Genomic DNA, 21,200 nt, shown 5'->3' with positions numbered 1-21,200 from the left:
GGCCTGCATAGCCAGCAATGACATTTCCTCTCTCAAGATCCATTAATGTACTAAACACATATTTAAATCAGTTCATGTGAGTACAGTGGTTCAATATTAATATTATAAAGCCACGAGAATATTTTTGATGCGCCAAAAAAACAAAATAACGACTTATATAGTGATGGCCGATTTCAAAACACTGCTTCATGAAGCTTCGGAGCGTTATGAATCTTTTGTGTCGAATCAGCGGTTCGGAGCGCCAAAGTCACGTGATTTCAGCAGTTTGGTGGTTTGACACGCGATCCGAATCATGATTCGACACAAAAGATTCATAACACTCCGAAGCTTCCTGAAGCAGTGTTTTGAAATCGGCCATCGCTATATAAGTCGTTATTTTGTTTTTTTGGCGTATCAAAAATATTCTCGTCACTTTATAATATTAATATTGAACCACTGTACTCACATGAACTGATTTAAATATGTTTTTAGTACCTTTCTGGGCACTAAAAGTGTTAATTATCTTGCTGTCAGTGGAGGCCTCACTGAGCCATCAGATTTTATCAAAAATATCTTAATTTGTGTTCTGAAGATTAACGATTAACGAAAGTCTTACGGCTTGAGGGTGAGTAATAAATGACATTATTTTCATTTTTGGGTGAACTAACCCTTTAAGACAGTCTAGGCACCTGCAGGTCTAGTCAAATGTTCTGAAGGAAAGATTGCGAGTGATTCCAAAAGTCGCCGCTAGGTGTCGCTGTATTTCCAGTCTGTTTGTCGACAGTATAAGGAGGGGAGGGGGCGATAAGACAACACTTTTTGCTCAATACTTTATTCTTTTTTAAACGTATGTGGCATTATATTGACTCCATAGATTACCAGTGACATTGATTTACATGCACTCTTCAAACACACAAAATCCAGAAGTCCCGGATGGCAGCGAGTATTGATTTGATCTTTCATATCTACTGTAAGTTCAATAGCCTATAATGCTTGTCATGCACTTTTCCGAGGAGATCTGTCCAGGACAGGTGGAAGAAAGAAAGAAGAAAGTCGCATGTGTGTTTACGGCACCTGGTCAGGATCGACTTTCATGTCGAGTAAAGTTCATCTCTTCTTTTGACACCTCAGAGATATCACGCTTTCTGCAAGAGTACAGTGGAGAACCATGATTATTTTGAACAAGAAAGGAGTAAAATTGCCATAATTAAACTGTCATTCCTGATATGCTTCACCAAAAATAGCTTTATTGAGAGATTAGTCATTATTTCATCTCATGTTTCCAAAGGTAAAATGTTTATTTAATTAATTCAGCGGGAACATGTACAGGTGCGAGCGTTTTGAGCCTTTGAGTTTGACTAAAATATCAAGTGACATTAGTGATGATGGGAAAAGGCATCAATTAAACCTTATAAAATACCTGTGAGCGAAAAGCAATGAAAGATCCCAGCTAACAAAAATATGAACGTTTCGCTAATGTTAGTAAAATGTTATTTCCAATTTGTAAAATGTTTTTTTTCCCCCTTGGTTATGTGAACGTTAAGGGAACGTTCCATTGTATCATTCTTCAAACATTATGGGAACGTTACTTTTGAATGTTCTCTGAACGTTCTGAAACAAGTAGTAACATTTAAAAAACGTTAGATGAACATCCAACTAAAACATTTCAGAATAAACGATGCATGATATATATCAATGTATAAATAATGTTCTTGTTCTAATGTTTTGAGAATATTATTAAAGACCAGATAACTTTGAACGAACATTCTATTAATGTAACGTTTGTTCATAACTTTGAGAGAACCTTGTCAGAACGTTCCCTGTTGGCTGATGGTAAAGGAAACCCCTCAAGTTTAATTGTCAGTGGTTCAGGTGAACGGATCGCAGCACTCTGTTGTTGGTACAGAGAAAAATGTGGGTTATGGTTTAATATGAATAGTGTCCAAACAAAAGCAGCATTCAGTGTGAGATGGCATGAATCCAGACAGCCTCTGTCACGCACGATAAAATATTCAGCTTTACACTGAATCCTATTTTGATTTACGTCGCAGTCATTGAAATCAAGGCATTTCAGCTGATCGCATGCTGATGATGGGTTGTGGAGGAAGAATGTCTCTCTCTAATCATAAATCTCTCTGTATACTACAGAGTAAACACACACAAGAGAGCACAAGCAGACGATGTGCTGTCATACATCACACTGATCTCAACCGGGTTTAAACTGAACTCTTGACCTGTTTAAGGCTTCAGTGTTCGTGAGATACGCACTGGGGCACAGTTTGCTCTATATAAGTGTCTGTACCAGCTTGGGATTAGATTATCCATTAGGATGAAGAAACCTGGACTGTTTCTGAGTTCTTTTGAAGTTTTCTACAATGGCTGATGCAAATTCATTGAAGAGTGTGTAATCTGTGGGTCATTTACAGTTTCAGCTATTAATTTAAGTGTGTGAGAGAGAGAGTGTGTGTGTGGAGGTGGAGAGTGTCAGAGGGAGTCTGGATGTTTTCTTTTCGTGCTGTAGTTCCTCCCCCTGCGAGCGTGTGTGTGTGTGTGTTTAGTCAGATCAGACTCAGGTAACAGACGCCTCAGTCAGCAGGATGGGGAGTGTGTGCTTGTGCTGAGGATGGAGAAGAAAGTGTGTGTGATCCAGACTGACTTCCACCAGTGCCGTCCCATCATCGCCATCCACAGCAAGCCGTTGGCACACGTAAGACGTTGCATTTTCTTCTTTCTGTGTGCTTCACACACTTGTGTGGGCCTCATGTCCACACACACCCTCTGTTTGAGAGACACACCCTCACGTCCAGCGGTCTTTCTGCTCTGCTGATTGAGGTTTCTGAGTTGAGGTGAGTTTTTAGTTGTTGTAGTAAAAGTGTTTATTTTGCAAAGGCTGTAGGGATGGACGGGTGTTCATGTGCAGGTGAACGCAGACTCACGCGTGTTCCTCAGGAATGTAAACATCTGAGCAAAACAATGAGACCAACAGTTCAACATCTGCCATAATCAGTGATCACAATTCAGAAGGATTTCAGACAAGATTTAGATTGTATGTTCAAGTATTGTGTTCAATTATTTAACATATGTTTAAAATACATACACACACATAACACATTATTATAAAGTTATTTTTAATAAATGTATAACATATCTGAAAGTTTTTTCTTTTTTTCTATTTTTTCTTTTCTTTTAGTGTATTTACTTTCAAAGCCGAGATAGCATCTTAAGTTTAGTTTTGGTTTATATCTGCGTTAACTTTTGTCCTGCCAAAATGCAAGTGGAGTCGATTTACTAAAGCATCCGCAGCACAAATGCATCAGGAACAGCTTTGATGTTATTGCAACATATATTATGTCATATCTGTATGTCTACTAAATCACGCATAAAACATCTGCTTTTAGTGCAACAAAATTGTGACAGACTTTGAAATCTGCATTATACAAGTCTATTTGAACAAAAACATATGAATTTTTGAATATCCGAACTAGACTGAATACAGATCTTCTCTCTGTCTCAGTATTTCAATGATTATTAAAGGGTTAGTTCACCCAAAAATGAAAATTCTGTCATTAATTACTCACCTTTATGTCGTTCCAAACCTGTAAGACTTTCGTTTATCTTCAGAACACAAATGAAGATCTTTTTGATGAAATCTGAGAGTTTTCTGTCCCTCAATTGACAGCTACGCAACTACCACCACCACGCTTCAAAAAGTTCATAAAGAGATCGTAAAACTAATCCATATGAATTGAGCGGTTTAGTACAAATTTCCTGAAGAGACTCGATCACTTTATATGATGAACAGATTTAATTTAGGCTTTTATTCACTCAACCAAACCTGTTTGACGTGCGAGAACAAACCTCTTGTTGAAGCTCAAACGTGCTGCGTAACACGAGAATGAACCTCATTGGTTCTTGTTGAAGCTCAAACGTGATGCGTAACACGAGAATGAACCTCATTGGTTCTCGCTGAAGCTCAAACGTGATGCGTAACACGAGAATTAACCTCATTGGTTCTCGCTGAAGCTCAAACGTGATGCGTAACACGAGAATGAACCTCATTGGTTCTTGCTGAAGCTCAAACGTGATGCGTAACACGAGAATGAACCTCATTGGTTCTTGCGGAAGCTCAAACGTGCTGCGTAACACGAGAATGAACCTCATTGGTTCTCGCTGAAGCTCAAACGTGCTGCGTAACACGAGAATGAACCTCATTGGTTCTCGCTGAAACTCAAACGTGATGCGTAACACGAGAATGAACCTCATTGGTTCTCGCTGAAGCTCAAACGTTCTGCGTAACACGACAATGAACCTCATTGGTTCTCGCTGAAGCTCAAGCGTTCTGCGTAACACGAGAATGAACCTCATTGGTTCTCGCTGAAGCTCAAACGTGCTGCGTAACACGACAGTGAACCTCATTGGTTCTCGCTGAAGCTCAAACGTTCTGCGTAACACGAGAATGAACCTCATTGGTTCTCGCTGAAACTCAAACGTGATGCGTAACACGAGAATGAACCTCATTGGTTCTCGCTGAAGCTCAAACGTTCTGCGTAACACGACAATGAACCTCATTGGTTCTCGCTGAAGCTCAAGCGTTCTGCGTAACACGAGAATGAACCTCATTGGTTCTCGCTGAAGCTCAAACGTTCTGCGTAACACGACAGTGAACCTCATTGGTTCTCGCTGAAGCTCAAACGTGCTGCGTAACACGAGAATGAACCTCATTGGTTCTCGCTGAAGCTCAAACGTTCTGCGTAACACGAGAATGAACCTCATTGGTTCTCGCTGGAGCTCAAACGTGCTGCGTAACACGAGAATGAACCTCATTGGTTCTTGTGAAGCTCAAACGTGCTGCGTAACACGAGAATGAACCTCATTGGTTCTTGTGAAGCTCAAACGTGATGCGTAACACGAGAATGAACCTCATTGGTTCTCGCTGGAGCTCAAACGTGCTGCGTAACACGAGAATGAACCTCATTGGTTCTTGTGAAGCTCAAACGTTCTGCGTAACACGAGAATGAACCTCATTGGTTCTTGCTGAAGCTCAAACGTTCTGCGTAACACGAGAATGAACCTCATTGGTTCTCGCTGGAGCTCAAACGTGCTGCGTAACACGAGAATGAACCTCATTGGTTCTCGCTGAAGCTCAAACGTGCTGCGTAACACGAGAATGAACCTCATTGGTTCTTGTGAAGCTCAAACGTGATGCGTAACACGAGAATGAACCTCATTGGTTCTCGCTGGAGCTCAAACGTGCTGCGTAACACGAGAATGAACCTCATTGGTTCTTGTGAAGCTCAAACGTGCTGCGTAACACGAGAATGAACCTCATTGGTTCTTGTGAAGCTCAAACGTGATGCGTAACACGAGAATGAACCTCATTGGTTCTTGTGAAGCTCAAACGTGCTGCGTAACACGAGAATGAACCTCATTGGTTCTTGTGAAGCTCAAACGTGCTGCGTAACACGAGAATGAACCTCATTGGTTCTTGTGAAGCTCAAACGTTCTGCGTAACACGAGAATGAACCTCATTGGTTCTTGTGAAGCTCAAACGTTCTGCGTAACACGAGAATGAACCTCATTGGTTCTCGCTGAAGCTCAAATGTGCTGCGTAACACGAGAATGAAACTCATTGGTTCTTGTGAAGCTCAAACGTGCTGCGTAACACGAGAATGAACCTCATTGGTTCTCGCTGGAGCTCAAACGTGCTGCGTAACACGAGAATGAACCTCATTGGTTCTTGTGAAGCTCAAACGTTCTGCGTAACACGAGAATGAACCTCATTGGTTCTTGTGAAGCTCAAACGTTCTGCGTAACACGAGAATGAACCTCATTGGTTCTCGCTGAAGCTCAAATGTGCTGCGTAACACGAGAATGAACCTCATTGGTTCTCGCTGGAGCTCAAACGTGCTGCGTAACACGAGAATGAACCTCATTGGTTCTCGCTGAAGCTCAAACGTGCTGCGTAACACGAGAATGAACCTCATTGGTTCTTGTGAAGCTCAAACGTGATGCGTAACACGAGAATGAACCTCATTGGTTCTCGCTGGAGCTCAAACGTGCTGCGTAACACGAGAATGAACCTCATTGGTTCTTGTGAAGCTCAAACGTAATGCGTAACACGAGAATGAACCTCATTGGTTCTCGCTGGAGCTCAAACGTGATGCGTAACACGAGAATGAACCTCATTGGTTCTTGTGAAGCTCAAACGTTCTGCGTAACACGAGAATGAACCTCATTGGTTCTTGTGAAGCTCAAACGTTCTGCGTAACACGAGAATGAACCTCATTGGTTCTTGTGAAGCTCAAACGTTCTGCGTAACACGAGAATGAACCTCATTGGTTCTCGCTGAAGCTCAAACGTGATGCGTAACACGAGAATGAACCTCATTGGTTCTCGCTGAAGCTCAAACGTGCTGCGTAACACGACAATGAACCTCATTGGTTCTCGCTGAAGCTCAAACGTGATGCGTAACACGAGAATGAACCTCATTGGTTCTCGCTGGAGCTCAAACGTGATGCGTAACACGAGAATGAACCTCATTGGTTCTTGTGAAGCTCAAACGTTCTGCGTAACACGAGAATGAACCTCATTGGTTCTTGTGAAGCTCAAACGTTCTGCGTAACACGAGAATGAACCTCATTGGTTCTCGCTGAAGCTCAAACATGATGCGTAACACGAGAATGAACCTCATTGGTTCTCGCTGAAGCTCAAACGTGCTGCGTAACACGACAATGAACCTCATTGGTTCTCGCTGAAGCTCAAACGTGATGCGTAACACGAGAATGAACCTCATTGGTTCTTGTGAAGCTCAAACGTTCTGCGTAACACGAGAATGAACCTCATTGGTTCTCGCTGAAGCTCAAACGTGCTGCGTAACACGAGAATGAACCTCATTGGTTCTTGTGAAGCTCAAACGTTCTGCGTAACACGAGAATGAACCTCATTGGTTCTCGCTGAAGCTCAAACGTGCTGCGTAACACGAGAATGAACCTCATTGGTTCTTGCTGAAGCTCAAACGTTCTGCGTAACACGAGAATGAACCTCATTGGTTCTTGTGAAGCTCAAACGTTCTGCGTAACACGAGAATGAACCTCATTGGTTCTTGCTGAAGCTCAAACGTGCTGCGTAACACGACAATGAACCTCATTGGTTCTCGCTGAAGCTTAAAACCTGCTTCGTAACACGACAATGAACCTCATTGGTTCTCGCTGAAGCTCAAACGTTCTGCGTAACACGAGAATGAACCTCATTGGTTCTCGCTGAAGCTCAAACGTGATGCGTAACACGAGAATGAACCTCATTGGTTCTTGCTGAAGCTCAAACGTGATGCGTAACACGAGAATGAACCTCATTGGTTCTCGCTGAAGCTCAAACGTGATGCGTAACACGAGAATGAACCTCATTGGTTCTCGCTGAAGCTCAAACGTGCTGCGTAACACGAGAATGAACCTCATTGGTTCTCGCTGAAGCTCAAACGTGCTGCGTAACACGAGAATGAACCTCATTGGTTCTTGTGAAGCTCAAACGTGCTGCGTAACACGACAATGAACCTCATTGGTTCTCGCTGAAGCTTAAAACCTGCTTCGTAACACGACAATGAACCTCATTGGTTCTCGCTGAAGCTCAAACGTGATGCGTAACACGAGAATGAACCTCATTGGTTCTCGCTGAAGCTCAAACGTGCTGCGTAACACGAGAATGAACCTCATTGGTTCTCGCTGAAGCTCAAACGTGCTGCGTAACACGAGAATGAACCTCATTGGTTCTTGTGAAGCTCAAACGTTCTGCGTAACACGAGAATGAACCTCATTGGTTCTTGCTGAAGCTCAAACGTGCTGCGTAACACGACAATGAACCTCATTGGTTCTCGCTGAAGCTTAAAACCTGCTTCGTAACACGACAATGAACCTCATTGGTTCTCGCTGAAGCTCAAACGTTCTGCGTAACACGAGAATGAACCTCATTGGTTCTCGCTGAAGCTCAAACGTGATGCGTAACACGAGAATGAACCTCATTGGTTCTTGCTGAAGCTCAAACGTGATGCGTAACACGAGAATGAACCTCACTGGTTCTCGCTGAAGCTCAAACGTTCTGCGTAACACGAGAATGAACCTCATTGGTTCTCGCTGAAGCTCAAACGTGCTGCGTAACACGAGAATGAACCTCATTGGTTCTCGCTGAAGCTCAAACGTGATGCGTAACACGAGAATGAACCTCAATTAAATTAAATCTGTTCATCATATAAACCGATCAAATCTCTTCAGAAAATTTGTACTAATCCGCTAAATTCATATGGATTAATTTTACAATCTCTTTATGAACTTTTTGAAGCGTGGTGGTGGTAGTCGCGTAGCTGTCAATGGAGGAACAGAAAACTCTCAGATTTCATTTAAAAAGATCTTCAGTTCTGAAGATGAAAGAAAGTCTTACAGGTTTGGAACAACATGTAAAACATGGTGAGTAATTATTGACAGAATTTAAATTTTTTGGTGAACTATCCCTTTAATGGAAATCTGCCATTGCAGATTCAGGGATGGAAGAGAGAGAAATAGAGTAAATACAGAGAGCATGATGGGTAATTCAGAGCTCTTCAGCAAACGTGTAAGCATTATAATGTTTGTGTGTGTGTGTGTGTGTGTGTGTGTGTGTGTGTGTCACCTCTGTAGAGCTGGAATGCAGTGTAGGGGAACAAATTTATTTGGAAAACTGCTGCTCATGATCTGGGCCTTGAACAATTGACTGTGAAGGCAGGAATGTGCAAAGACTCTTTTGCCAGAGGGACTGTATTTAACACAGTATTTAATGCAAATGGAGATTATTGAAGGTACTGTATCTTACAAATAATGCAAATTGGCAATTTGTGCATTTTGACAGTGGTGTTAAAGTCTGGTCTGATGTATCTCCTCCCTCTCAAGTTGAAACATGAAAACTTCACTGCACAAACAGTCTCATTCATGAGGGTTTTACAGTGTAGCTATTTGAAGAGCATTCCCACAAATAATTTAGCTGACTATTAAGACATGCTTGAAAGGTTGTTTTTAGGTCACAGATTATAATTGTAGAGGAATTTTTGTTTGAAGTTCACTCTGATAATCTAAATGGGCATTTTGCTCATTAATAACATGTCTACAAATCATACATCGGATTTTTTCAGAGATAAGACTGGGATTGTTTCTCTTAATTTTGCACAGACATTTTGGCTCAAGCTTCAGCAGAATTCTTCCTTTATTCTTTAAGCTTTTGAGTATGTTTTGGAAATTTAGTTCACATCTGGTTTTCCATCCAAGAAACTAGAAATGCTTGCTTGTTGAATCTTGCAAAATTGAGATGAGAACAATGATTGACATTACAGTAAAAGCTCTCATGACACGCTTATGATATTCATCAGATTTTGAAGGCAGTAAGGTAATGTTGACACAAAAAGGTGTTGCAAAACGCCTGCTTGTGCAACTAAACAGACTAAATTTGTTCAAATCATTTTAATATGAAATATTCTCTAGAGTTACAATATAGGCTGTGAGCTGAAGACCACCATCTTATTTTGCAACACTGATTCATTAGCCGCTATAACTAGAAGAAAAACAAAGTGCAGTAAACGGTGAAACTATTTGCACTACAAACCGATGTGTTTATAATTACAACAATACATAAAGTAATATGGTAAGAAATACCACTTTGCAATATCAAGCAGCATAATGAGCTATTTTTGCACAGCTAAAATAACTGGAAGCAAATGGCACCGTAAGCCTTGCACATTCAATTTACAAAATGGCCACGCCATACGGTAAATACGGTAAAAATAAGGTGGATATTTTGACTTGTATAGCCAAAAAAAAAAAAAAAAAAAAAAAAATCAGCATACAGGCCACACATGACACATGTAACAAATGTGATTGAACCAAATGATAATAAGCCACGAGAGCCTTGAGTAATGCAAGAATTAAATCTTTGTCTTAAATCTTAAGTCTTTGAATAATTCACTCAACCGATTCAGTCAGGAAGGAAACACATTGCGTGCTTCTCAGACACGCATATCGATTTTGCTTTGGAAATATTTTGTTGTTGCTGCAACAGTATCTGTCAGTGTTGTCTCCAAAATATAAGTTATTTCAATATTAACCTGTTGTTTATTGAACTGCTGTATAAAATCACGCGCAGTCGTGCTGTAGGAGCTACTGAATTCTTGTTGATTTCTCTTAATAATAAGAAGATCAAAGCCCATATATATGATAATAATGTATATGTAGTGATATTGGCAGATACTGCCCTCATCATTCAACTTGCATAGTTATCATCTGTTTACAATATCTATGAGAATGTTTATGCAAAAACCTTGGCTAGGAGAAACGTATATCTTGTATACCATTAATTGTATATAATATATAATGTTTGCTGCTTTATAGTGGCAGACACAGAGTTGCACCTGCTTTATGACACTGTATAAAGTCACCTGTTATTTATAATGGTTGTTATTAATGACCCCCCTCCCCCCTTGAATTTCCAAAATAAGTCTCTATATGAATATCAGTGACGTTTTCACACGATTACTTTAACAGATGACCTCTCTTCTGCTCAATGCAGTCCTATTAATGCTTTTTCCTTTTGACTTTTTATCCTATACTCAGTACATTGAAGCAGTTTATTTGATCCAGGAGTGTTATTGTAGTGGAACAGTATCAGTGGAAGGAGTTTGGGCTTGTTTCGAATCGGGCCAAAAGGGCCCATGAGCAGGAGGGGCTGCTGTGACTGAAGAAACCCTTTCTCCTTCGCTCAGGTTCATCCATTGCAGCCCAGAGCTCAGGCAGCGATGAGGGACCGAGACGAGCTGAAGAAAGCCATCGAGCAGACCGATCGCCTGCTGTCCCGCGTCCGGCAGCTGGAGGGGGAAAACTCAGAGCTGTGCAAGGAGAAACATGAGGCGTTCGTCCGGATGTGTGCTGTAAGTCTTTCTGCTCGCTGATGCTAATGACTTGATGTGCAGGAATTAGAAGACAAAGCTGTGGAAAAGTTCATTAAATAAGGTGTTATGTTTGACAGCACTAGTGGAAACGCTTGTTTTCGCATTTTATACTTTAATGCACATGCTTCTCAAATGATGAATATAATGCATTATATAGGCTATTTATCATAAATTATATTAAAAATGATCAGATTAGTGTCCAAACGTTTGACAGCACTAGTGAAAATGCTTTTTTTTACTTTCATGGTCAAGAATATATATACATATATATGTGTGTGTGTATGTATGTATGTGTATATATATATATATATATTTCTATATTGAATATTTATGTCATAATGTTTCTTTTGTTTGTTTTTTTGAATTTTTCAAAATCCTAAATCTTTTGTTTCCAGATTAAACCATATGGGTTTCAGTGTGCTCTCAGACTTTTGGACTTGACTCTATATGTTTTTATTCCTGCTGTTTCATATTAAGGTAGTTATTTATTACTCTGCTGGTAGACAGTTTACACTGCATAATAATATGCTTTCATAGGCTGAGTTATTCAGCAAATGTGCAAGATCCGCCTTCCTTCTGTGAGCTGATACTGACTGTTTTTATTTCTTGCCTGAGCTCTGGCCATTCAGTTTTATTGTGATGGAGAGACGGGATGGTGTGTCTTTACAGCCCACCCACTCTTATACAACCATGGGAAGCGAGTACGGCACTATTTGCTGAAGTACAGATTTCGTGTCGCCCGCTGGGTGAAATATGTCTGGGATTGTGGTGATATTGCCAGTGCTTGCAGAAATGCCACGCTGCAGCTCGGCCAAGATAGAGGATGATTTGAGCTGGTGATTGCATTAGCAGATGCTCCGGTCCAAGGCTCAGTTCTCTCATATGCTTCTCTTTGTTTCAGTAAATCATCGTATTGCAGCTCATATGGAGTGAACAAGTGTGTTTATAAGGGTTTTTATGCAGTGACCTTTAAAATATGTAGCCAAGCTTGACTCTTTCAGTATATGTCGATTCAAACACTGACACAATCTTATTCCTAAATGACAGAGATTGACAGAAATTATCACAGAAGTACTGGGATAAAGTTTATAGTTCGAATATAAACACTGATGTCTACAGTAGTGATCAAAAAAGAGTAAATCACCTTTTGAAAGTAACTTGGTGCTTCAAATAAAGATTGTATCAATTAAATTGTTACACCACTAGGTGGCGACAAGTGACTGTTAAAAAATATATTGTATCGGTAATGAAACAAGTGAAGTCTTTTGAGTAAGTCATTGAATCATTCATTCAAGAGATTTGTTCAAAAATGCTGATTCATCCTGTAAAGGCAGGAACGCACCAAGCCGATGCCGACGAACTAGTGGCGACGAAAGCAGACTGCGGGGTTGGCTCACGTCAGCAGCGTCTGGGTCCAAAGTTGGCCTGACACACCAAACTGTTGCTCGACAGCCGACAGCCAAGTAGCACGTCCGTTCTGCGCCTGCATAAGATTAAATGCCTTTCCGTACCAGCAGGTGGCAGTAGCTGAACAGCCAATCAGAATGATCAGATGGCCTGACGGACCGATGAGCTCTGACACCGATTCAGCATGCCGAATCGGCTGAAAAAAGCCGACGATGACCAACTTCAGCTGACGGTGCAGAACACACTGAGAAAATTTAGTCGGCCGACAAACAAAAACTGCCCGACGGCCGACTGTCAGCTTGGTGTGTTCCTGCCTTAATGAAACAAGTGAAGTCTTTTGAGTAAGTAATTGAGTCATTCATTCAAGAGATTTGTTCAAAAACGCTGATTCATCCAGTAATGAAACAAGTGAAGTCTTTAGGCTTGTTCGAGATGCATCGGCGCTACGCAGACCGATCGGCATATGACATCAAAGTACAGCGAGAGTGATTGGAGAGCATACGACTCCTTATGCTTTTGAATCGCTCTCGCTGTACTTTGATGTCATACGCTGATTGGTCTGCACAGCGCCGATGCATCTCGAACAAGCCGTTTATGAGTGAGTCACTGAATCATTCATTCAAGAGATTTGTTGAAAAACACTGGTTCATCCAGTAATGAAACAAGTAAAGTCCTTTGAGTGAGTCATTGAATTATTCACACAAACCAATCTTTTTAAAAATGAATCAAATATATTTTGCAGCAATTAACATTTTGTCAGAATGTCTAGTAAGTTATATGTTATTTTAAACAAAACATGGTGATTCTCTGTTTATCCAGAATCACGCAGCTCTATTATTAATTCATAAATATCATCACTTTTTTAGGAAGTCGCACTACATGACATTTTACCTACGACCTAATCTCGCCTTGTCATACATAGGTCAAATTATCTGATATTTTAGGAGACTTATTGATATAGTCATTAATGTTTGCATGAGACTGGACAAAAAATGAGCGTGATTCATTTGACCCTTATAATACTGTATGTGTCATCAGGTTGTAAACTTATGGGAGGCAGTCAGAGAGAATCATCCTTTGCCAAGCAAGTTTATCATCAGTCATTATTTTTTACTGAATATGACAGGTCAGGTCTCTTCTGACTTTTCTGCACCTTTACCTGACAGTAAAAACATGTGATTTATTAGTGAAATATCTTCGTGCTGCTTGGTCAGAATACACAGCGTCAGTTTCTGGCTCAAGATAATGAAACAGTTCTGTACTTTTGGATAGCGATCAGAAAGGGTCAGAGTTTTGTCCTGTTCTGTGTGCAGGAATATCAATTTAACACAAACTGGACACAACCTTGTGAACAAATGCTGATACAATAGAATATTTTATGTCAGGTGTTTATGAATCATTCATTTGACCCAGTATAAGGTTATTCTGGCTGATCTTGTATATTTCCAGTGTTCTTGGAAAATGGGCCCTTTCCGTGGTCCTCCATGATTCCATCCCCATCTCTCTGCTGTAATTACACCAGATCCAGATTCACACAGCCATAATTCATCCGTCCCCTGCTGTCAGCTCACAACCACTGATTGCTGGGTAAGATACACTAGATTAATTGGGTCTTATCAGAGAGTACATTATTTAAAGCCACACTTCACATTTTTAACATCATATTTAGGGCACTCATTTGAGCACAGATCTTTTTGCGTGACTCAAGAGTTTAGCACAGTTAGTTCAAGCTGTTTTCTTCCACTCTGTGATGGACAGAAGCCTGGAATTTATTAATATCACCAATAACTTCCAAATGACCAAATCGAGTGCAGATTTAAACAGCCGTTTCGACATTTCCTGACAGCTTATGACTGTCTGCCTCATTTTGTCTCTTTGTTTCTTGTCATATACTTTTGGTTTTAGTTCTGTGAATTCAGAAATACTGTTGCAGCTACTTCAATTAGTATCCTACAGAAGCTTATTTCTGCTGCGGAATTAAAAATATAAAAAAGGTAAAATTTAATCTCACAGTTCTGACTTTTTTCCTTATATATTGTGAGTTTATATCTTGCAGTTATGCAATTTAGACTCACAATTCTGAGAAAAGTCCCAATTTCTAGATGTAAAGTCAGTATTCTGAGAAAAAAGTCAAAATTGTGAGATGTAAACTCAGAATTCTGAGGAAAAAGTCAGAATAAAAAGTCAGAATAAAAAGTCAGAATTGCGAGATGTAAAATCAGAATTCCAAGGAAAAATTCAGAATTGGGAGATGTAAACTCAGAATTCCGAGGAAAAAGTAAGAATTGTGAAATGTACAATCAGAGTTCCGAGGAAAAAGTCAGAATTGCGAGGAAAAAGTCAGAATAAAAAGTCAGAATTACAAGATGTAAACTCAGAATTCCGGGGGAAAATTAAGAATAAAAAGTCAGAATTATAAGATGTAAACTCAGAATTCCAAGTAAAAATTCAGAATTGGGAGATGTACATTCAGAATTCTGAGGAAAAAGTCAGAATAATCAGAATTGTGAGATGTAAAATCAGAATTCCAACAAAAAGTTCAGAATTGCAAGATGCAAACTCAGAATTCCAAGGAAAAATTCAGAATAAAAATTCAGAACTGTGAGATGTAAACTCAGAATTCTGAGGAAAAATTCAGAATTGCAAGATGAAAAGTGAGAATTGTGAGATGTAAACTCAGAAACAGTCAGAATTGTGAGGAAAGAAGTCGCAATTATCTTTTTTATATTTTTATTCCATGGCAGAAATAAGCTTCCATAGTATCCAACTTTAAAAGAAGTTCTCAGCAAAAAGGCAAAGTTAAATGCTGACTGCACTTTGTTTAGCCTACCATCTAATAACTGATCATGTGAAATAAGTGGAACATTTCTCCAGAAACACTGGGAAGCCCTACTTAAGCATGTGGAAAAACGTTAAGGTCTAGAGTGCTTGTGTAGTTCCAGGCCTGGATTTGTGAATGAGGCCCGTCTCTTCTTTCAGAGGAAAGTGTGATACACAAACCTCACGTCTGCTGTACAACCTTCTATGACAACACTTTCATATGGCAGTAAAATGCCTATTATCAGTCATTAACTAATCAATTTTGAGCCAAGAATCTAATTAAAGTAACTGAAAGCAGATTAAGATAAGTTAAAATCCTAATAGGCTTACTAGTGCAAGACATAAACATCTGTTTACTGATGTTTCATATGACTTTTGTGGAGTTAAATGCAAAAATGTTCAAATACTCATAATGGGTTAAAGCTAAACTCTATAGATCAATGCATTTCTTATATCAAAGATCATTATGTAAATTGTTTTACAATGATATGCAAAAGAAAAGCCGTTTGTTGGCAGTCTCATTAAACAGCAGTTTGATATCAACAGATGATTGTTGTCTGCTGTAATCACCCAACACAGCTGTACTGAGATATAAACTGAGGAGTTATTGTTTAGAGTAATTCTTCGTTTTAACTGACCACCTTTTATCTACACTTTCTAAATATTTACAGCAATTTAGAAGTTTTTCCACACTTAATGAGTAGCATAAAAACAGCATCTCTAGGAAAAACGATGTGGTCTAATAGATCTGTGTCTTCTGAAGTTCATACACTCTTAAAAATAAAGGTTCTTTACTGACATTAATGGTTCCATGAACATCCATGGAATCTTTTGAATGAACAAAAGGTTTTTTATAGTGGAAAAAGTTTCTTTAGATTATTAAAAAATGGTTCTTTAAAGAACTGATCACTTAAAGGTTCTTTGGGGAACCAAAAATAGATCTATGGCATTGCTGTGAAAACCCTCTTTTGGAAGCATCGTAGGGTCGAGTCAGAGTTTGTTTCTCTTGTCCTCTTATATTCAGAGAAACATCTCAAGAACCTCAGTGAACGTCTCACCTCTCAGAGCTGCTCTCTCATGTCCTACACAAATATAAGTTCAGCTTATATTATAGACTGGACACTGAACTTGTTGAATGAGGGCTATTATGAAGAACTATTTCTAAAGAAGTGATCGTTATCTTTAATCTTCAGATGTACATGAGGGAAAAGCAGTTTCTGCTGTTATGTAGTGCAAAAAGTTGGGTTCATGCCAGGGATTTAGTTGACATTTTATAAATAAAATTAGATCAGATAAGATTGATAACATTTGGCGAAGCAAGGCGAGTTTATTTATTTAGCGGCACATTTCATACACCTTTCAAGGTAATATAAAGTGCTTTGCAGTTACATAAAATAATCACAATAAGTGCATAAGAAATAATGACAATAAAAGCAATGAATAAAAAATTGAGCAAAAATTTATTTTGTCTATTAATGGTTCAAGACTTGGTGGCAGTGCGTAATAGACACTTTTAATAGACGGTGGATAGAAATGAAGTCAGCTAAAAAAATTTTAAATATTTTTTAGTGTATATATATATATATATATATATGTATATACTGTATGTGTGTGTGTGTGCGTATGTGTGTGTGTGTGTGTTTGTGTGTGTGTATATATATATATATATATATATATATATATATAGATCAAAATTGATCAACAATATTGTGAAATATTATTGCAATGTAAATCAGCTGTTTTCTATATGAATATATAGTAAAGTGTATTTTATTCCTGTGATCAAAGCTGAATTTTCAACATCATTACTCCAGTCTTCAGTGTCACATGATCCTTCAGAAATCATGATTGATATTCATGATATTCATTCATTGTGAAAGTGGGAAGATTAAAATGTTGTCTGGCTATAATTTATGTTCATATTTGAAGCAGATTGTGAAGGCGTTAATGTCTGTGTCCGTGCATCATCTGTGTGTGATGATTAGCATTGGGTTTCATGAAGAGGCAGCCATAATGGTCACCATTATTTTGTCAGAAAATCTAAGCAGTTGAGTCTCAGCCAATGCATCGAGTGGGTGTTAGGCCATAAATCACATGTATGGTATGTAGTTGGGTATGCAGTTCACCAAAAACAAACTATAGATTGCATGTGTTGATTCGGTCACACCTGTTGAGATATAATCAGAGTCAGCCAGTAATGCTTCTTGGTTCACCTGTAGTAGATGTAAATGGTTGATGTCTGAGTGCAGAGTGTTTTGTCTGGTGATTCATGTAGAAAATGAATGGCAAACAGATTTTTACATAGATTACAATAATAGCTTTGTTCTTCTGACACTCACAGACATTTTCCAGACTGTAGGCATGGATTCATTTGTTAAATAAATGCACGAGAGAGACCACAAATCATTGGCTGAGCCGTTTCTTGTACACTTGCTTTAATCTTTCGAAAAATACGAGCGCTTTCGTGACAGATAGTGACATCACACAGTTTGTTATTCTACACCTCGGTCCAAACATGAGCACCTGTTTGTGTTAGACCGGGGCAGGACTTCTGAACGAGGCCAGCGGTGGATGAATTATGTCCTCGATTGCGTCCGTTCAACAGCTGGAGAAAAAATACAGGAGGCGTCCAGCTGTTAGACACACAGGGAGGAGGGCGTTCCGCTCAGCTCTGCTGAAATCACTGCTGCTGCGCAGAGATGGATGGAGTTTGTCAGGTTGCATCTGTCCGTCGCTCCCTCTCTGATGAACGGCAGGTAGAAGTTGAACACGAGGACCTGGATTGGGACAGTTTCATCACAACCGTCCCACTCCATCAGGTACTGCGTGTGTCTGTTATCCTGATAATGCATGTGCTTGGTGGCGGTGATGCCAAGGTCATGGGTTTGATTTCCAGAGAATGTTTACCTTCACTTCACTGTTGACTTGCTTTAGATAAATGTGTCTGCCAAATGAATACATCTTAATGTTGCAATCTGTATCCTTGCATTTATATGATAAGATAATGAGCTAGATTATTTATGTTAAAGAGTACAAGAAATCTAGTCATAATTACGAGAAATAGTCACAACAACAAAAAATAGTCACATTTACATGCAATGTAGACTAATTTCTTTTAATTGTGGCTATATTTCTTGTAATTCCAACTGTTTCTCATAATTGCGACTTTATTTCTCGTAATTGCATCTTTATTTCTCGTAATTGACTATTTCTCATAATTACGTCTATATTTCATGTAATTGCAACTGTTTCTTGTAATTGCGACTATATTTCTCATAATTGCGACTTTATTTCGCGTAATTGCATCTTTATTTCTTGTAATTGACTATTTCTCATTATTGCATCTGTATTTCTTGTAATTGCAGCTGTTTCTCATAATTGCGACTATATTTCTCATAATTGCAACTTTATTTCTCGTAATTGAATTTTTCTCATAATTGCTTCTATATTTCTTGTAATTGCGTCTATATTTCTTGTAATTGCAACTGTTTCTCGTAATTGTGACTATTTTTCTCATAATTGTGACTATATTTCTTGTAATTGTCCCTTTCTCTTAATTGTGACTATATTTTTCGTAATTGTCACTATATTTCTTGTAATTGTGACTATATTTCTCTTAATTGCAACTATATTGCTTGTAATTGTGACTATATTTCTCACAATTACGACTATATTTCTCACAATTGCGACTATTTCTTTTAATTGTGACTATTTCTTGTAATTGCATTTTATTTCCTGTAATTGTGACTTAATTTCTCATAATTGCAACTATTTTTTCATAATTGCAAGTATTTATCTTACAAATATGACCTCATAATTGTGACAATTACGTAAAATAAAGTTGCATTTATAAGAAGTAGTGACTTTATATCTTATAACTATATAATTTATGTTAAAGAGTAAGTGCATAATTTCAGAATTGCAAAAATAACTGAAAAGGATGTGAGCATGTTTGCCAGTGAAAAACAATGCTTGGGTGTTGTGGATTGGTTGTCAGAGCGTTGTTATATGGTTACTAAAGCGTTCAGAGCATTTCTTTTATTGGTAAAAGTCAAAAGAGCTCACTCCCAAGTATGATATTCCCTAGACAGTGCTCAGAGTCCATCCTTCAAACTAAGTCTGGGATTATTTTTCCCACTGTTTAATCATCTGCCAGGTGGAAATCATAGCAGTGCCTTAGCAAACACTGCTAATTACTGTTTGCAAGTGGAACAGGGGTGTCTATGCATTGTGTTTAATGAATGAATCAACCCATACTATCTTATGCTTTGCCATTTCCATAACACATGTGTTTTTTAGGTTATCTATAAAAGTGGATCCAAGTATCTATTAAGCACACACTTAACATATGGTATTAGAAATAGAATGTAAAATTGATTTTTATACGTGAAAAAGCATCCAAATATTGAACCAATGTTGTTATGTCTTTCCCAGTTGGGCTGCTCAGACAAATATATTGCAGTTGGTCATGTAACACTACCATTAATGTCTTAGTTGATAAGCAAGTGTTATAAATGGAGCTTTACTAACTAGTCAAACATGAATGAGTGGGGGCACTTGTCAAGGTGATTGAATTCAGAGCACAACAACCACATTTATGGAAAAAATATGTATAACGTATCCAGTGCCAACTTTGCAAGGACCCTCATATGTGTGTGTTTTTAACTTGGTACAGATACTTTAGCGATGATGATGCGTATCTAAGTACAAGTTTCTGAGGAGAGATCAGAAAGCAGAGCTTTTTATGTCCTGTTGGGACTAGTTTGATAAATGATCCGCTTCGACGGTGGGAAGTTCATTTTGTCCTTCTCAGGCTTTTAGAAGTCGCTGTCTTCAGATCACAGGACAGTTGTGAAGAGCTCAGTTGCTGGATACGAGGCTTTACACTTTAAGCCTCTTTTGTTGCTATTTTTCCTGTCGTCACCCTCTAAAAGTTTGTTGCCTGAGGCTGTTGGAGAAGGTCACTTTATTTCTCATATTTCTTTATTTCTTGTAATTGCAATTTTATTTGTCATGTTGGGTCTTTTTCTTGTAATTGCAACTTTATTTCCAGTGATTGCGAGTTTATTGTAATTGCAACATTATTTCCAGTGATTGCGACTTTATTTGTTGTAATAGCGACTTTATTTCTTTTAATTGTGACTAAATTTCTTTCATTTGTGACTATATTTCTCGTGAATGCAACTATTTTTGCGTAATTGTGACTATATTTCTCATAATTGCGACTTTATTTCTTGTAATTGCAACTTTATTTCTTGTAACTGACTATTTCTTGTGATTGTGATTTTATTTCTTGTAATTGCATCTATATTTCTTGTAATTGCGACTATATTTCTCATAATTGTGACTATATTTCTCATAATTGTCACTATATTTCTTGTAATTGTGACTATATTTCACATAATTGTGACTGTATCTCTTGTAATTGCAACTATATTTCTTGTAATTGCGAATATTTTTTGTAATTGTGACTATACTTCTTGTAAATGCGACTATATTTCTTGTAATTGTGAATATATTTCTCGTAATTGCAACTATATTTATCATAATTGTGACTATTTCTCGTAATTGCAACTTTATTTCTTGTAATTGCATCTATATTTCTTATAATTGAGACTATATTTCTCGTAACTGTGACTATTTCTCGTAATTGCGACAATATTTCTTGTAATTGTGACTATTTTTTGTAATTGTGACTACATTTCTCGTAATTGTGACTGTATTTCTTGTAATTGTGACTATATTTCTGGTAATTGTGCCTTTCTCGTAATTGCAACTAAATTTCTCATAATTGCGACTATATTTCTTGTAATTGTGCCTTTCTCCTAATTGCGACAAAATTTCTCATAATTGTGACATTTCTCATAATTGTGACTATTTCTCGTAATTGCATCTTTATTTCTCATAATTGCATCTATATTTATTGTAATTGAGACTATATTTCTTGTAATTTGGACTATTTCTCGTAATTGCTACTATATTTCTTGTAATTACGACTATTTTTTGTAATTGTGACTATATTTATTGTAATTGT

At 38.2% G+C, this 21,200-nt stretch overlaps 1 protein-coding gene and 1 long non-coding RNA gene across 2 annotated transcripts in view; one reads left to right on the top strand and one right to left on the bottom strand.

Annotated features, from left to right (window-relative positions):
• Positions 1-2,571: 2,571 nt before the first annotated feature.
• The window catches only part of LOC127523485 (myosin-16), a 53,677-nt gene continuing 35,048 nt past the window's right edge, over positions 2,572-21,200 (top strand). Inside the window, exons 1-2 of the mRNA XM_051914234.1 lie at positions 2,572-2,686; positions 10,754-10,918. Of these exons, the coding sequence (XP_051770194.1) occupies positions 2,603-2,686; positions 10,754-10,918 (249 nt within the window). The 5' untranslated portion in view covers positions 2,572-2,602. The remainder of the gene's footprint in view (positions 2,687-10,753; positions 10,919-21,200) is intronic.
• On the bottom strand, positions 7,123-7,744 carry LOC127523488 (uncharacterized). Its single transcript, XR_007932885.1, has 3 exons — positions 7,633-7,744; positions 7,225-7,479; positions 7,123-7,173 (listed from the first exon to the last, which is right to left on the bottom strand). It is a non-coding gene; the product is annotated as an uncharacterized LOC127523488 (long non-coding RNA).

Source organism: Ctenopharyngodon idella, chromosome 12 (assembly GCF_019924925.1).
Source record: "Ctenopharyngodon idella isolate HZGC_01 chromosome 12, HZGC01, whole genome shotgun sequence".
NCBI classification, from domain to species: domain Eukaryota; kingdom Metazoa; phylum Chordata; class Actinopteri; order Cypriniformes; family Xenocyprididae; genus Ctenopharyngodon; species Ctenopharyngodon idella.
The sequence above is the reverse complement of the archived record's forward strand: the minus strand, read 5'-3'. Positions and strand labels throughout refer to the sequence as shown.